At 37.5% G+C, this 16,588-nt stretch overlaps 2 protein-coding genes and 1 long non-coding RNA gene across 4 annotated transcripts in view; 2 read left to right on the top strand and 1 right to left on the bottom strand.

The window, feature by feature from the left end:
- Nucleotides 1-7,175, top strand: part of ITGB3BP (integrin subunit beta 3 binding protein) — a 74,760-nt gene extending 67,585 nt beyond the window's left edge. The window contains exon 8 of one of the 2 annotated variants that reach the window (XM_050755608.1): nucleotides 6,842-7,175. In XM_050755608.1, coding sequence (XP_050611565.1) covers nucleotides 6,842-6,903 — 62 coding nt within the window. In that variant the 3' untranslated portion in view covers nucleotides 6,904-7,175. Of the gene's footprint in view, nucleotides 1-1,373; nucleotides 1,425-6,841 lie in introns of those variants that run through there. The other variant, XM_050755679.1, reaches the window with a different exon arrangement.
- LOC126934963 (uncharacterized) overlaps nucleotides 1-16,588 on the top strand; it is a 159,699-nt gene that overhangs the window by 90,775 nt on the left and 52,336 nt on the right. The window lies entirely within an intron of this gene.
- The window catches only part of ALG6 (ALG6 alpha-1,3-glucosyltransferase), a 65,636-nt gene continuing 59,774 nt past the window's right edge, over nucleotides 10,727-16,588 (bottom strand). The window contains exon 15 of the mRNA XM_050755897.1: nucleotides 10,727-11,105. Within this exon, the coding sequence (XP_050611854.1) occupies nucleotides 10,908-11,105 (198 nt within the window). The 3' untranslated portion in view covers nucleotides 10,727-10,907. The remainder of the gene's footprint in view (nucleotides 11,106-16,588) is intronic.

Below are 16,588 nucleotides of genomic sequence, written 5' to 3'. Positions count from 1 at the left end.
AGAGACATATCTCACATACTATGAATTTTTAAATGAGCAAATGGTGAAGAAGGGATGTCAGCAATATAAAAATTGATCAGTTAAAAGATAAAAGCATAAGTAAAGAGATTTGTATGGTAGTCTTAATAGGTTTTATTAAATAAAAATACTATAAAAAGACAGTAATGAATAGACTGAAGACTTTTCTTGAGGTGGAGAAAAATTATTCTGGCACATTTAGTAGAAATTGGTTTTGTGTCACCTGACAGGTGAACTTTTTTTTCCCATTTTCAACTCTCAGAGTAGTCCAAAATGCTCCACAAAAAAAGAGTTAGATAAATTATCTAAGTGGTTTACATATTTGAAACACAATAAAGCAAATGTTTATAGTATTATATAACTAGTTATATAGTTAAAAGCAGGACTTAGTAATTATTATATATTAGGTGATTTTTCCTCCAGCTCAGACCTCAGATGCAAGGAGCGTAGTTATTTTTATTCATACTATTCACAGCAAGTGCTTCAGCCCTCTGGAACCTCTCTTTCAGGACCCCAGAACACTTTGCTACCTTTCCCTCTACCTAGATTGCTTTTTTCTCTGTCTAGCAAACTCCTACTCATCCTTTAAGGTCAGCCTCAGATGTCACAACCTCTGTGAAGCTCTCCCCAGCTCTCCTAGGTAAAGCTAAATTGCTTCATCTTCTAGGCTCCCACAACACTTGCCTGAATATTTTAAATGTATCATGTTGTAGTGCATTGCAATTGTCTGGTTACAGGACTCTTTCTGGGCTCCTCTTTGGTAAACAAACAAAAAGTCTTATCTATGTACTGTAGTCCCAGAGCCTAGCACAGCGCCTGGATAGAGCCTGGATAGAAGTTCCACATGCAGTGCAGCCAATGTGTGATGAATGAAAAGAACTTTTTTAAAAGAATTATCTTAAGTATTTTCAAATACTTATAAATTGCTATTTTCTTATCTCATTAACGTTTATTGCATGCCTACCATGCTCCAGGCATTATTCTAGCATTGGGGACACACTGACAAACAAGGCAGACATAGTCCTGCCCTCAGGAGTATAGAATCTAGCACAAATAACAAGTCATTTTAGTAACCATAAAGAGTATACTAACAATGGTAATAAGCATGTATTGTAATAAATGTCCTGGAAGTTTTCATAATAAATTTGAAAAGGTATATTCTGAAATAGAATCAGGCTAACTGTCGGATGTTGCAGTGAGAATTTATAGCCTCAGAGCTGCTATTTTTAGTGTAAAACAAGACTTTATGTTGTTTTAATTTCATTTTGCTTCAACATTTATTCTGCATCATATACTGTGGCAAGTTGCTGTGAATTGTTTTCTGAAAGAAAAAAAAACTTTCTTCTTTCATTTAGAATCATGTCATCTTGACAGCTATGAATTCCTTAAAGCCATTTTAAACTGAGGTACTGTTTCACCTTTCTAATTTAGTTTAACCTTGTGAAATTTCACTGTGTTTTGTTCAGGTGGAAACATTTTATTTACATTATCAGATTTGGTATTGTCTTCCTATAAGAAAATAGGGATATGAGCATTGGAGCTTTAGTTGAAATTATATTAACCTAGTCTTATAAACAACAGGAGGGCAGTCTAACATCAGTTAGAGGCTGACTGGGAAAGAACTATTGAGCTGACAAGGCTAACTTTAAAAGTCAGAGAGGACACATTTTTAACGGAGTTAAGGGTCCTTAGTCATATTTCATATAAATAGCTAAATAGATGCTAACAAGTAGATTACAGTTTCTGTAGGACACATCTGACTGAACAAGATACAACTAGTCTGTTAAATTAGGAAATGTACTAAATTAAGTAAATAATTATATATTAATTAGTTACACCTTGCCTTCAGAGCAATTCCTATTGATGCAGCAATACAAGTAAAAATTATACATTTATAAATAGCTTATTGTAACAAATAAGCTAAAAGCAATATAAGTCATGATATATTAGTGTTTAGCGTACCTGTAACTGAAGGTTTATATTAAGAACTGACATGGGCTGGGCATGGTGGCTCACACCTGTAATCCCAGCACTTTGGGAGGCCGAGGCGGGTGGATTTCCCGAGGTCAGGAGTTCAAGACCAGCCTGGCCAACATGGTGAAACCCCCGTCTCTACTAAAAATACAAGAAATTAGCCGGGCGTGGTGACTTGTGCCTGAATCCCAGCTACTCGGGAGGCTGAGGCAGGAGAATCGCTTGAACCCAGGAGGCGGAGGTTGCAGTGAGCTGAGATCACGCCACTGCACTCCAGCCTGCGCAACTGAGTGAAACTCTGTCTCACGGAAAAAACAACAAAAACTGGCAGTAGGGGCTAGGCATGGTGATTCATGCCTGTAATCCCAGCACTGTGAGAGGTCAAGGTGAGAGGATCGCTTAAGCCCAGGATAGAAAAATTAGCTGGGTATGGTGGCGCACGTCTGTAGTCCCAGCTACTCAGGAGGCTGAGTTGGGAAGATCACGTGAGCCCATGTGGTAGAGGCTGTAGTGAGCCATGATTGCTGCACTCCAGCCTGGGTGACAGAGCGAGACCCCGTCTCAAAAAAAAAAAAGAATTGTTAGCTTACCAGATGTGTTGCCTGCTCTCTCTTAGGGAAAAAAATCAAAGCACAATTAAAGAATTATGTTCTATCTCCAAGATACTTTTCTTTGGAAATGGTATCTCAAGTGGTTAATATTAGCTTCCTGACAAGCTAGTCTTAATATTTGCAACACATCTTATATAGAAAATAGTCAGTTTTTTATGAAAACGTTTATTCTATTGTATGCAGTAAACAATAGCTTATATTCTGTTTGCAGTGAGTAATAGCTTATAATAATAGCTAGTATTTATTGAGTACTTTCTGGTTTTTTTGGTTTTTTTTTTGAAATGGAGTCTTGCTCTGTCACTCAGGCTGGAGTGCAGTGGCACGATCTCGGCTCACTGCAACCTCCACCTCCTGGATTCAAGTGATTCTCCTGCCCCAGCCTTCCGAGTAGCTGGGATTACAGGTGAGCACCACCATGCCCAGCTAATTGTTTGTATTTTTATTAGAGATGGGGTTTCACCATGTTGGCCAGGCTGGTCTTGAACTCCTAACCCCAAGTGATCTGCCTGCCTCAGCCTCCCAAAGTGCTGCAATTACAGGCGTGAGCCACTGTGCCCAGCCTTATTGAGTACTTTCTATGTGCCAGCAGTGTTATAAACACTTTATACATATTCCATTTAATCGTCACAACAACTTATGAGGTAGATACAGTTACTACTTTTATTTTATAGGTGAGGCAATTGAGGCACAAACAAGGTTAAGTACCTTGTCCCAGAATCACCTAAAACAGGGCCAGGATACTAAACCGAGTAGTCTGGTGCCAGAGCCTATGCTCTTGCCACTACCCAGTAGTAATCTGTGAATGTCAGGTTTCACTACTGGCCAAGGATTTTATATCCTGTTAAGTAAGGATCATATATAAATATTATCCTTATTTGTCCTATATGTAATGGGATATATATGTATTTCATATATATCCATCCACATACACCTATATTCATTCATTATAAGGTTAACATTTTATAAAATTTCTGACCCATGAAATCCAACAGAGAACATATTAGATGGTGATCATAGATACATCTTCACAGTTACACATTTAGTAAATGAACGTGCAACATTTAGTGTTTGATAGTCTGTAATAAACTTATAGGGAATTCAGAGTACCGAGAATAGCTTTGTGTTAATGGATTTTAGTAAAGATAACCACATTTTGGGGTGTTCTTTTGAGTCTTTGAGTAATACTTTTAAGAAACTGGGAAGAATTAAGGTTGAGCTACCCGTCAACTTCCCTTTCATTGAGAAGCAAGAGAGAAATGACAGTGAAATTAAATGACTTCACCTTTGAGGCATTTTCCTCAGTTCTGCCTTTCACTGCGTTTTCTTCTCACTTTGAGCATTTCCTTCATTATCTCCTTCATTCCCTGAGTTTTCACCTTAGTGTATATGGTTTCCAAATTATTATAGTCTCCTAGGCTATAAACCTACAATCTCAGCTGCCATACAGTGTCCCCCAAGAATACTGATTTCATCATTTCTCCTTCAAAGTTGTTTTTTCTTCTACCTTTTTAGGGATTATATCATTCCATTGGTCAAATTCTCTCTCTCTGTTCCCACATCCAAATGCTGCCAGATTATATTACTTCTGAGAATGGTTAATTCTACTTTCCACACCCACTGGTATGGAACTCTTCCAGATTATCATTGTCCCTATTGTAACCTACCTGTCTGCCCTTTGGTCCCTTTCCCCTACAGCCTATCCTGCTACTGAAAAAAATGTATGCTTTAGAAGATATCACTCCACCATATGTACGATAAAATCCAAATTTAAACTGACATTCAGGAGTCTCCCTGATCTGCCCACAGCTTACCTTTCCAGTTTCTTCATTGTGCCTTACTCATTCCAGATTACTTGCCATTTCCCAGACACCTTCCCCAGAAAGTGCCTTTCTCATGTCCTTACCTTTAGTCTTGTCTGCTCAGCCTAGCGTGCCTTTTCCCTCATTATTGTCAAAATTTTACCCGTCTTTCAAAACCTGCTTAGAATTCTTCTTCTGCGTAAGCTTCCCCAAATCCCTCTCCCCCATATTCTCCTCATTGCTCTTTTGTATATTTGTCATAGCTGCCTGACTGGTATGCATAAAGGAGAATGTGAATGAAACTCCTGATTTTGTCCTTATGCCCTAGAAACTTGACACCTAGTACTCCTGATATCACTGTGACCAACTTCCCTACCTGCACCACAGCTCCAGCTCCAGCTCCAGCCCTCTGTTACACTTCAGTGATTATTCCTCTTGACCTGTAATGGTTCAGTGGGGAGGACTGTCCCATACAAATTCACTCCCAGAGCCTTTAAGAAGTGAAACGATGCTAGAATAAGAGAGAAAGTAAGGGTGACAGCAACCGAGAGGCCACAGCCAGAGTGCTAAGACCATCAAAAGATGGGAAGAGAAAAACATTTTGGCTAATGTTAACAGGGGATATTGGGATACTTTAGTAACAATGTGTATGAATTACTTGGGTAACACAAAGATGAGGCTTAGTATGAACAAAGCGCTGTGTATTATGACAGTTTGAAACCTAATAAGGACACAAAAACAATATAAGGCAAGTTATGATAAATGATACAAGTTCAGACTCTTCTAAGTTCTGACCAATAACAAGTACAAACAAGGATGGTGCATCCAGTGAGGATCCAAGTATCAACTTGATAACCCTCGACATGGCAGGCTCTCTGGTAGAAGCTTGGGGTAACTAAGGTAGATTGCCTTAAAGCAGAAATGCAACCTCTTCTTTCTCACACTAAGTCTAAATCTTGAATTCTGTGCACTTTACTGAACCTAAAAGCTGGATCTTTTAAACAGACCCCCAAGTCCATGTGACTGTAATGCTGTGAAGACCACAAGCCTACCTTTTACATGCTTGATTGCAGGTCAGCACAATAGAATGGGTTGGTTTCCCTACTACATGAAATTAGGAAGTATGATAATAAAAAAGGTCCACTGGGATTGAGAATAGATAGGGAAACTACAAGGAGGGAAGAATTTGTGTAATGTTACGAGTAAATGTAGACCAGTGAATGTTCTAGACTTGGACCAATCAAATTTGTCACACTTCCATGGAGTACAGAGGAAGAGTTGACAGAAGTTTCTTCCCCTTCAGACTGAGAAGTATAAACATTATTCTCTACTGTAAGTACCAAATGAAGAATAAGCAGTGTTATGGGAATTCACAGCAGACATAGATCACCTCAGGATGGCATTTTCAGTTTGTTTGTTTGTTTGTTTGTTTTTGTTTTTTCAAGACAGGGTCTCATTCTGTCACCCTGGCTGGAGTGCAGTGGTGCAGTCATAGCTCACTGCATCCTTGACTTCCTGGGCTCAGGCAATCCTTCTGCCTTGGCCTAGGATTTCAGGCATGAGCCAGCACCCCCAGCCTTATTAGGTCATTTTTAAAGATCTTTCCCCACATGCCCTATGGTAATGTATGCCATCAGTTGCCAATGGCTGCTTCCTTCAAAGGCTTTCTCTCACAGAAGGGTTCTAAGGCTGAAGAGACATGAGCCTCTGCCACCACTAGGAGTCCCCAGAGAGACATATTCTGAATAGGAATCTGTCACAGTAAATACTGTCTTTTGGGCAGGGGGCAGCTGTTGGAGGAAACACCTGCTGAAAGGCCCCTAAAGCTTATAGACAAAGGCATGTAAATAAGTTTTCTGTAGGCCCTGTTGGAGTTTTAAAATTCTCTGAGATGTATCTCCTGTAAGTATGGTCACATAAGGTGAACAATACTGAGTGCTATGTCTGAGTAGTCATATTGACAGTTACTAGTGAAGATAGTCAAAAAGCAAATGAGGCCGGGCACGGTGGCTCCTGCCTGTAATCCCAGCACTTTGGGAGGCCGAGGTGGGCAGATCATGAGGTCAGGAGTTCAAGACCAGCCTGGCCAACACAGTGAAACCCCGTCTCTACTAAAAATACAAAAATTAGCCGGGTGTATTGGCACACACCTGTAGTCCCAGCCACTCAGGAGCCTGAAGTGGGAGAATCACTTGAACCCGGGAGGCAGAGTTTGCAGTGAGCCGAGACCACGCCACTGCACTCCAGCCTGGGTGAGAGTGAGATTCCGTCTCACAAAATAAAAAATAAAGCAAAAGCAAATGAGAGGTTGCCAGCAGCATCTAACTAAACTAGGTACCAAATTAGATTGTTAATGGGTGTTAAAATCACTTCTTAAGTCATGTATGAGGTGCATGTTAACTAATTCTTGATAATATAATTATCTTTTATATCCCACAGGCATTAAGAAGAAATGCACTTACCATGAGCACCAACTTTTGCATCTGCCTGATCATATTTAAAGGAACAGAGAAATATTTGTAATTAATCTGCCCAGTAAATACCAGCTCGTAGCAGTCAGCAGGTGCATGTCTAGATAAAATTTCTTGCAGCTAATTTAAACTTTCTACACACACCAGTAGATAATCTCAATGTAAATAATACATTTCTTCTTGACTCTTTAATGTGAGCCAGCATGGAGAGGAAGATCTTGACTTATATTCTGTACCACATACACTTCTGTGGACTTTTAGCATTCATGGGTAGACTTAATAAAGCATGTATAAAAGTGGCACCTTTGGTAGAATTATATATTTTCCTGAAATTCAGATTAAATGTAATGGTAAGTGGAATTAAGTACCAATGTTCCCATTTAAAGCCCTAGCTGCTTATTAACTTATAGATTCTTTAAAAAAAATTTTTTTAAGATTTATCTAGTCTATTGTGTAGCCACTACCTCAGGAGTGAGTTTTTATTTTCCTATGCTTTTAGAGGAAAAAAACAATTTCAACATTTTAAAATTTTACACCATTTATAAAATATTAGAATGTATTTTTTCAGTATAAATGTTTATGAAGTTTTTTTAACTAAACTACACAGAGTACTGAATTTAAAGAAAAGACCATTATTAAGGGGCAATATGTGATCCATTCCAAATTATTTTGAAATATTAAATTTCAGTTATTCTGTGGTGTTTTCTGTCATCATCATGTTTTTGTTGTCACTCCCAAAATAAAGGGGAGGAGGGAGTCACAGAGTATGTTATCTTGATAGTGAAACTTATGCTTTTCTTGACCATTTCTGTAGGGAAAAACTGCTACTCCTTTGAGGTACTTGCCCTAAGTTTTAACAAAATTAGTAGAAAATATTACCATGTCATTTGAATATATCATGAAAAATTAAAACTACATAAAAATCTGAAACAAAATGTTAACAAATTAAGGTTGAAAATTTTCCACTGCATGCAATGGCACAAGCCTTTAATCCCAGCTACTACTCAGGAGGCTGAAACAGGAGGATCGCTTGAGCCCAGGAGTTTATGACCAGATTGGGCAATATAGCAAGACACCTATCTCAGAAAAAAAGAAAATAACTCACTTTCCACTTAGAGAAATTTTAGATTCACCTTTTTATAATGAAAGGTTTTTAAAAACTTAATATAAATTATATAAATTACCTTCATTTATATAATTGAAGAATTTATAAGAAAAAAATTATTTTCTTCATACTGTTTAAGAAATTTATTCTGATACAGTGCTTATAATAGGATGTTACCAAAAGTACACTAAAAAAGGATTATTCTAGCATTGAAAACTAACCTTAGGTTGTAAGCCAAAACATTTTATAAAGTAATCTATGTTAGCTAATACAGGGTTAAGAAGTAGATCGGTTTCATATATAATCCAAGTTATATAGGTATGTGCTTAATGCTATTAAACCAGTTACTGTATGTTTGACCCCTTGATATACTAAGCTTTTGCCTTTTAGAACAGCTGGGTCTGCTGAGAATCATTTCCCAGTTCTTTTCATTGTAGATCAGATGACTCTCACTTTATCACCCTTGGAGGCCACATGAAGGACAAAGCAGAAAGATCCACACACAAAACTAATGTTTATATGAGGGGAGGGGGAAGTTGTGGGGGATATACTTGGCCCTGATCTTCCAATGAACATAACAGAAGAGAGACCAATTGAGACTTGGAAACCAGTGTGTTACTTTAACCATTATTTAGTTATATCCTATCCGTCTCTTTCTTTCTGTTGAACAGAGAGGCTCCTTTGGCTGCCTTGACTTTTGTAAATGTTTCACTCAATTTGTTGTGGTTTATCATTTGGACAGAATGCTACATCGGGGATTTTTCACTCCTCCCTAAGTCCTCAAGGGAAAATGACTTCTGTATGCCTCATATATGATACATGCACATACACCCTATTCTCTTCATTTTAAGAAGCAGGCCTAAGTTTATTGGCAGCTGAGAACACTGCATTTCTCAGAAGTGCCTCCTCTATCTAAAATGTACTTGAACGTGACTTTGAAGGGCTTATTTTTTGACAGGTATATTAGTGAAGCAGGTGAGAAATCTATCTTTAATATTTTTGCATAACCTAAATATATTTATATGAAAACATCCCTATAGCCCTGAGTCTAGCTAAGAGCAATGCTTTGGAGTTGCCTACTTCTGTGATCGTAATTCATCACTGGATATTTTTGATATTTTGCTTTTTTTGAGATGGTATCTCACTGGTCTCAAGCGATCATCCTGTGTCAGCCTCTCAAATAGAGACCACTGTGCCTGGCCTCTGGTTTTGGTATTTTGTTTTGGTATTTTGGAACCTAATCCCTCTAAGTTCAATGTAAACTCTTAAACTGGTTTTTAATAGATCGGAGGGATACTTACAAGATAACTGCTACAAGTCTCTATAAAAATATAGTGCAAATCAATATGATTAAGATTAAATCATCTGAAGAATGGTTTTATTTACAGAATTTACCTGTATGATACCTTGAATCAGGTGTATTTCATTTAACTAATATATATACGTAATACTATTATTTCCTAATAATAGTTATTCTACTCCAATTATTTATAACTTCCTCATCATTTATCTAAGTCAACATTCTATGTTAAACACAAGTGTACTATTACAAAAAACATTTTTTAAAATAAAGCTACACTAGCCAGCCAAGATGCTGACATTTGGGCACAGTGATTACAGATGGTGACCGTGGACAGCGATGTTCCTGCTGATTCGGCAGTGATTCAAGGCTGCTCTTCTGCGCTGACCTGCCCTTTGAGTCTTTTGAGAAAGAAACCTTTCCAGATTTTTGCTTTGTCTAAACCCACTTCCTTTATCAGATTTAGAAACTTATACCTTCTTACACCAGCCTGTGACTGTCCATGTCTAGAACCAGTATTTTTCTGTATGTGGTTGATTTGCACTATTTTAAAATATACCACCACTTAATATAGTTTAATGGCTATCTTCTGAAAGAAATATATTCCTTAAAAAATGTTGATGGGAAAATGATTATCTTTATTACAGAGACTAAAGAAAACATATCTTTATATGAGAAACTACAACATGGATATCATGCATTATTTTTACCAGTTGAAAACTATAATAAATATGGGCTTCTGCTAATATGGGGTGATACAGTATTAATAGGAGGGAATTAACATGAATCAATGCTCTGGCAGTGGTAACCTTGAACCATCTCATAATAATATATATGTATAATATAATGTTTAAACAAACAGAATGATTCTGGAGGTTTAAAACCAGTGATTATGTGTGATTAAGAAGACTTCACTCAAACCACTTAAAGTTAAAACTTACATTTAAATTCAGGAAAATTTATTTTTAATTGTATTAAAATATGCATTCTTGCAAATAAGATCATGGTTTATTTGCCTTGTTAAAACAATCAAATTTGCATGTGTAATAAGGCATATTCAGACTTCAAGCAGTTTAAATTGCCTTCTCAGTAATTAAAAAGATTATCACAAATTAAATTCCCTAAGACATAACTTCTACACAGTGAAATACACACTACTTGTATTCTAAAATGTAAATTTGAATACCAAAATTAGTGATTTCCATTAAAAAGAAGGGGCTCAATTCTTCCATTAAGCTCACTATATGGTCTGATGAAGGAAGCAGGTTTAGACAAAGCAAATACCAAGAAATATTTCTCAGTTTTTTCAAGACATTTAAAAAGTGCATTTCCTGAGTAAACAATGGGATTAAGGACATGTTTCTCTTTTTTCCCCATTTGAATAGCTGTGAATAATAAAACCACAATATGTTTTGGCCAAGCAGTACTTAGACAAGCCTCCATTGGTCTTTGGTCTCCATATACATTTATTTTGTGTAGACAACAATGACTTTTCACCATTTCATTTCCTATGGTTCCATGGTTCTCAAAATGGTAATTTCATTTATACATAGCAAAAAGTTCACAAAACCTTTCAGCACTGTTCATATTTTCACATTTGTTCAGGAAACAATTTGTTTAGGAATACAGCTAGCTGATTTTCTTCTGATTTCTTCCACTTTTGGAATCCCACATGATTATAATGTTAAAGTATACCAAGAAGAACAAGAAGTTCAAGCAAGATACAAAACACACCAATACAGAAAATAAGTCCGGTAGTTTCTGAGGAGGATCCAGTGTGACAGTCATCAGCGTCAGAAGCACCATAGTGATAACTGAGATAAGAAACTGCAAGGAAAAAAAGGATTACTGAGTAGTATAAAAGGTGAAATTTAAATGTACTGTAAACATTGACTTGTAGCTATTAAATAAGCAGAATTAAAGGTGAGGGTTAAAGGTCTAATTTATTCTGGTATATCTCAACTTTGACTTCCTATTAGAATCATATGAGAGGTTTTTAAAATCTCAATGCCCACATCACACCCCAGACCAACTAAATCAGGCCTCAGTACTTTTTAAAGCTCTCCAAGTGATTCCCATGTGTAGCCAAAACCTGAGGACCCCTGTCTTATACTTCCTACCAACAAGGCACTGAAGAAAGGTATCTGGGACAAATATTAACGCTAGTCAGGGTTAAATATGTAGCATCCCCTGGGGCCCAACAGGATATAAAATTCTAAGCTAATGGGTACAAATATATAGGTAGCTAGAAGAAATAAAACCTAGTGTTTGGCAGGTCCGTAGGCTGACTATAGTTAACAATGTACATTTCAAAATAGCTAGAAAATAAGTTGAATGTTCCCAGCATAAAGACGTATTTTTAAGGTAATGGATAGCCCAGTTACGCTGATCTGATCTTCACGCATTACATGAATGAATATCACATGTACCCCCAAAATATATACATCTATTCTGTATCAATTTTTAAAATTCTAAGCTAATCCTGAGAACCCATCTGTGAAAAAGTTTTCCATGGCAAATGGAAAATTACATTTCTTATTCATTGAATGCTTTCAATGAGTAAAGCACATTAGGGCACATGAAAGAAAATGTCCTCTGGCCTCAAAGAGTTTTCCATCTGCTTAGGAGAATGTTAAATAAAATCACAAAGTCACGCTGGCTTAAATACCAAGATGAGTAGTAAAAATAATTAGCACATTTACTGTAGTTGTGTGGTCATCAGTTAGTGTCTTTTCTAGGCCAATGTGCTATACAATAGAACCTCCTGCAGTAATGAAAATGTTTTGTCTGCACTCCAGTATAGTAGCTGCTAACCACATGTGGCTATTGGGCATTTGAAATGTACTTACTGTGACTGAGGAACTGAATTTTTATTTAAATTTAATATGTTTAAATTTCTATATATGTCTAGTGGCTACCATACTGGACAGACTGGCTTTAGACTGTGAGCTCCTTTAAGACAAAGACCAGCAAGATCTTACTCATTTTATCCCTAGCACAGTACATAGGTATACACTAGCAGTATAAATAAATGTAGAAAGCAAGTAGTGAAAAACAGTAGTGACTTCCATGAAGTGGGTGGGACACAGAACCCTAAAAGATGCCTTAACTGTTGGCTACATTATGACAATATTGGTAAGGTCTAAATAGAGAGTAATGCAGTGATCATTCCAAATGGAAAAGCGAGGATAGGCGCCAAGAAAGCTTACAAGCAGATATAAACAAAGGCTCCCAGTGTCATTAAAGGAAAAAAATTCCTGAGACAACCTTAGTGGGAAGTCAAACATCTGGAATGAAATCTTCAAATTAAAAGTTTCAAACTTCAGAAATATGGGACTGGTTGAAATGTCATAATACCACAATCTTGAATCAGTGTTAAACAGAACAAAACCCCTCTCTTGCTCCAACTATTACCCCATTTGTCTGCTCCTATTTACACTTGCTTCCCAAAACAGTTGCCTATAAATATAAACATGCTGTGTCCAGTCTTCATCCCATTCACTAGTAAACCCCTACCAATTGGGCTTTCACCCCAATCACTATGAAACTGCTATGGTCAAATACCCATAATGACCTCCAGTGTACTAAATCCAAGGGTCAGTTCTTACTGCCTTACCTGATTTTCTCATTAGCATTTGAAATCACTCACTGAACCCTCTCACTGAAACACTTCATTCACTTGGCTTCCATGACATCATACTCTCCTGGTTCTCTCCTACCTCACCCAGTTAATTCTTAGACATCTTTGCTGGTTCCTCATGTCCCCTACCTCTGCATTCTGCGGCTTCATACCTATTCCTCTGATTAATCTATCCTCATACCCTTAGTGAGTCATCCAGTAGCATGACTTTAATTACCAACTATATGTAAAGACTCAACTTCGTCTCCAGCCTGGCCCTTTCCCCTAAACCAGGGTTATCCAATCTTTTGGCTTCCCTGGGCCACAAAGGAAAAAGAAGAATTGTCTTAGGCCACACATAAAATACACCAACACTAACAACAGCTGATGAGCTTTAAAAAATATCGCAAAAAAACTCCAGGTTTTAAGAAACTACGAATTTGTATTGCACTGCATTCAAAGCCGTCCTCGGTTGCAGGTTGGACGAGCTTGTGCTAAACTCTGGACTCATATATCCAGGTACTCCTTAATATCTCTACTTGGATATTTAATAGGCATCTAAAACTAAATGTGAAAAACTCTTGATCTCCCCATACTCCCCACTGTCCCCATCACACACACAGTTCCTTCAACATGCTTTGCTTCCTTCAATTTGGTAAATGGCAACCCACTCATTCAGTTATGTATGCCAAAAACCTTGGAGTCATCCTGAACACCTCTCTTTCACAACCCCAGCAATTCCTGTTGGCTCTACCTTCAAAACATATCAAAAATCTGACGATTTCTAACCACTTCCACTGCTACCCTGGTCCACAGCACTATCATCTCATGAATTCCATTATCCACAATCTCCTCCACATAGCTACCATAGGGGCCTTTTAAAGATGTAAGTCAGATTCTAGTCCCATTATAGGAAACTACACTGTTACCTCTCTAATCTTAGGTCCTATTACTTCTTTCCCCTACCCAGCTCCAATCACCATGACCTCCATGATGTTCGCTGAATTTGCAGTTTTCTCTTCTAGGATGTTCTACCCTCAATTATCTGTAGTTTACTTCCTTTGGTTCTTTGCTCAAGAAAGCTCTGCCACTTTAAAATTGCATTAATCCCTCCTGCAAATCATATCCATTTCTCCCTTGCTTTGTTGTTCTCCATAGCACTTATCACCCTCTGACACACTATATATTTTACATATGCTGGTGCTGGATTTCTCCACTAGAATGCAACCTCTATGGAAGCACGGATTTCTGTTAGTTTTGGTCACTGCTGTATCCTCAGCCTCCAGAACAATGTTTGGCAATATAGTAAGTGCTCAAAAACTGTTTATTAAAGAACAAACAAATCTGGGAGTCCATGGTGGTCCTCACCTTAAGATTACTGGACCAGATTGTGAATATCACAATAGGGCTAGACTTTAACATACACTCAGGAATCTGGGCCTGTACTAACAAAAAATGAACTTTATATCTACTTTCCATTTGAACCCCTGAATAAAGTTAATCCTCTCCTTGTCTTTCCTGTTCACCTCTTAACTTCCTACCTCCCACACCATATCCTCCATGGTCATTACCTAAAGCGCAAAGCCTTCAGGACACCCATTGAACTCTGCCCTGAGAATACCTGCCTTGTCTTCCTACAAGATCTAAATATAAAATATCTCCTTTGAAACCTTCCCCTACGCTCCCCTAATAAAGTTAGTCATTCTTTTCTTTTTGTTATCTGGGTACTTTGGGCAATCCTCTATGTAGTCCTCAAAAATATAAATAAGTATAGCCTGTTGGGCTGGGCGTGGTAGCTCACGCCTGTAATCCCAGCACTTTGGGAGGCTGAGGCAGGCAGATCACAAGGTCAGGAGTTCGAGACCAGCCTGGCCAATATGGTGAAACCCCATCTCTACTAAAAATACAAAAATTGGCCAGGCATGGTGGCACGCACCTATAGTCCCAGCTACTCAGAAGGCTGAGGCAGAAGCATTGCATAAACCCAGGAGGGGGAGGTTGCAGTGAGCTGAGATCACGCCATTGCACTCCAGCCTGGGCAACAAGAGTGAAACTCCATCTCAAAAAAAATAAAATAAAAAATAAAAATTAGGCAAGCATGACGGTACATGCCTATAATCCTAGCTACTCAGGAGGCTGAGGAAGGAGGATCACTTGGGCCCAGGAGTTCCAGGTTGCAGTGAATTATAAATGCACCACCGCACTCCAGCCTAGACAACAGAGTTAGATCCTGTCTCAACAACAACTTCCTAACATTTGTAATAGTTGCCAAATATTCCGTGGAGCTTATATACTTATTCATGTAGCATTTTTCAACTACTGGACAATTGAGCTGCCTCTAATTTTTCATTATAATAATTAGATGAATATCCATTCATTCAACAAACAAAAATCAGAGCACCTATTCTTTGCCAGGCACTGATAGATGCTATAGATAAAATGGTATGTATAAAATGCAGAGTTCTTGCCCTCAAATAGATTGCAATCTAGCATTTTAGACAGCCTTGAATATAATGTGATGTCCCTTAAATATATGAACTTTATGAGTAGACAAAGACATCACCTGAAAACTACATATTAGTATCTCTCATGAATATAAATGCAAAAATCATCAAAAGAATACTGGCAAACTGAAGCCAGTGGCAGATAAAAAGAATTATACACCATGGTCCAGTAGGATTTATCCTAGGAATTCAAGGTTAGTTTAATATACAAAAATCAATCAATGAAATACGTCATGTTAATAGAATAAAAGAAAAAACACACACACACGACCAAAGATGCAGAAAAAGAATTAGAATCCAACATTTTTTCATGATAAAAACATGTAAACTAGGAACTGAAGAGAACTTCCTCAACCAGATAAAGGACATCTATTTTAGAAAGCCCATAGTTAACATCATGGTTAATGGTGATAGACCATATGCTTTCCCTCTAACATCAAGTAAAAGAGAAGATGTCCACTCTTGTTACCTATATTCAACACTGTATTATAGGTCCTAGGGTAATTAGGCAAGTAAGAGAAATAAAAGATAAAAGTCATCCACATCAGAAAGGAAGAAGTAAAACTCATGGTTTGCAGATTACATTATCTTGTATATCAAAAACTGCAGGAAATCAATTAAAAACCTATGCCAAAGAATACAAGTTCGATATACCAAAATATTATATTTGTATATAGTTGCAATGAACACTATGAAAATGAAATTAAGAAACAATTCCTTTACAATAGCATCATAAAGAATTATGCTTTAGGATCATTCATTAAACTTAAGAATAAATTTAACAAAAGAAGTCCAAAATTTTTACACTGAAAACTGCAAAACATTGTTGAAAGAAATTAAATATCTAAATAAATGGAAATACATCCTGTGTTTGTTCATTGGAAGACTAAATATTAAGATGGCAATATTCACGGTGAAAGTCTATCTCTAAAAAAATTAGCCAGGTGTGGTGGCACACGCCTATAGTCACGGCTATTCCTTAATTGCAGCGAGTTATAAATGCACCAGGCTGAGGTGGGAAGATTGCTTGAGCCTGGGAGGCAGAGGTTGCAGTGAGCCAAGATCACACCACTGCACTCCAACCTGGACAACAGAGCGAGACCTTGTCTCAAAAAAATAAAGCAATATTCCACAAACTGACATGCAGAATCAACTCAGTCCCTATTAAAATCTCAGCTGGGTTTTGG

The sequence above is a fragment of the Macaca thibetana genome, chromosome 1, assembly GCF_024542745.1.
Source record: "Macaca thibetana thibetana isolate TM-01 chromosome 1, ASM2454274v1, whole genome shotgun sequence".
In the NCBI taxonomy this organism is placed as follows: Eukaryota; Metazoa; Chordata; class Mammalia; order Primates; family Cercopithecidae; genus Macaca; species Macaca thibetana.
The sequence above is the reverse complement of the archived record's forward strand: the minus strand, read 5'-3'. Positions and strand labels throughout refer to the sequence as shown.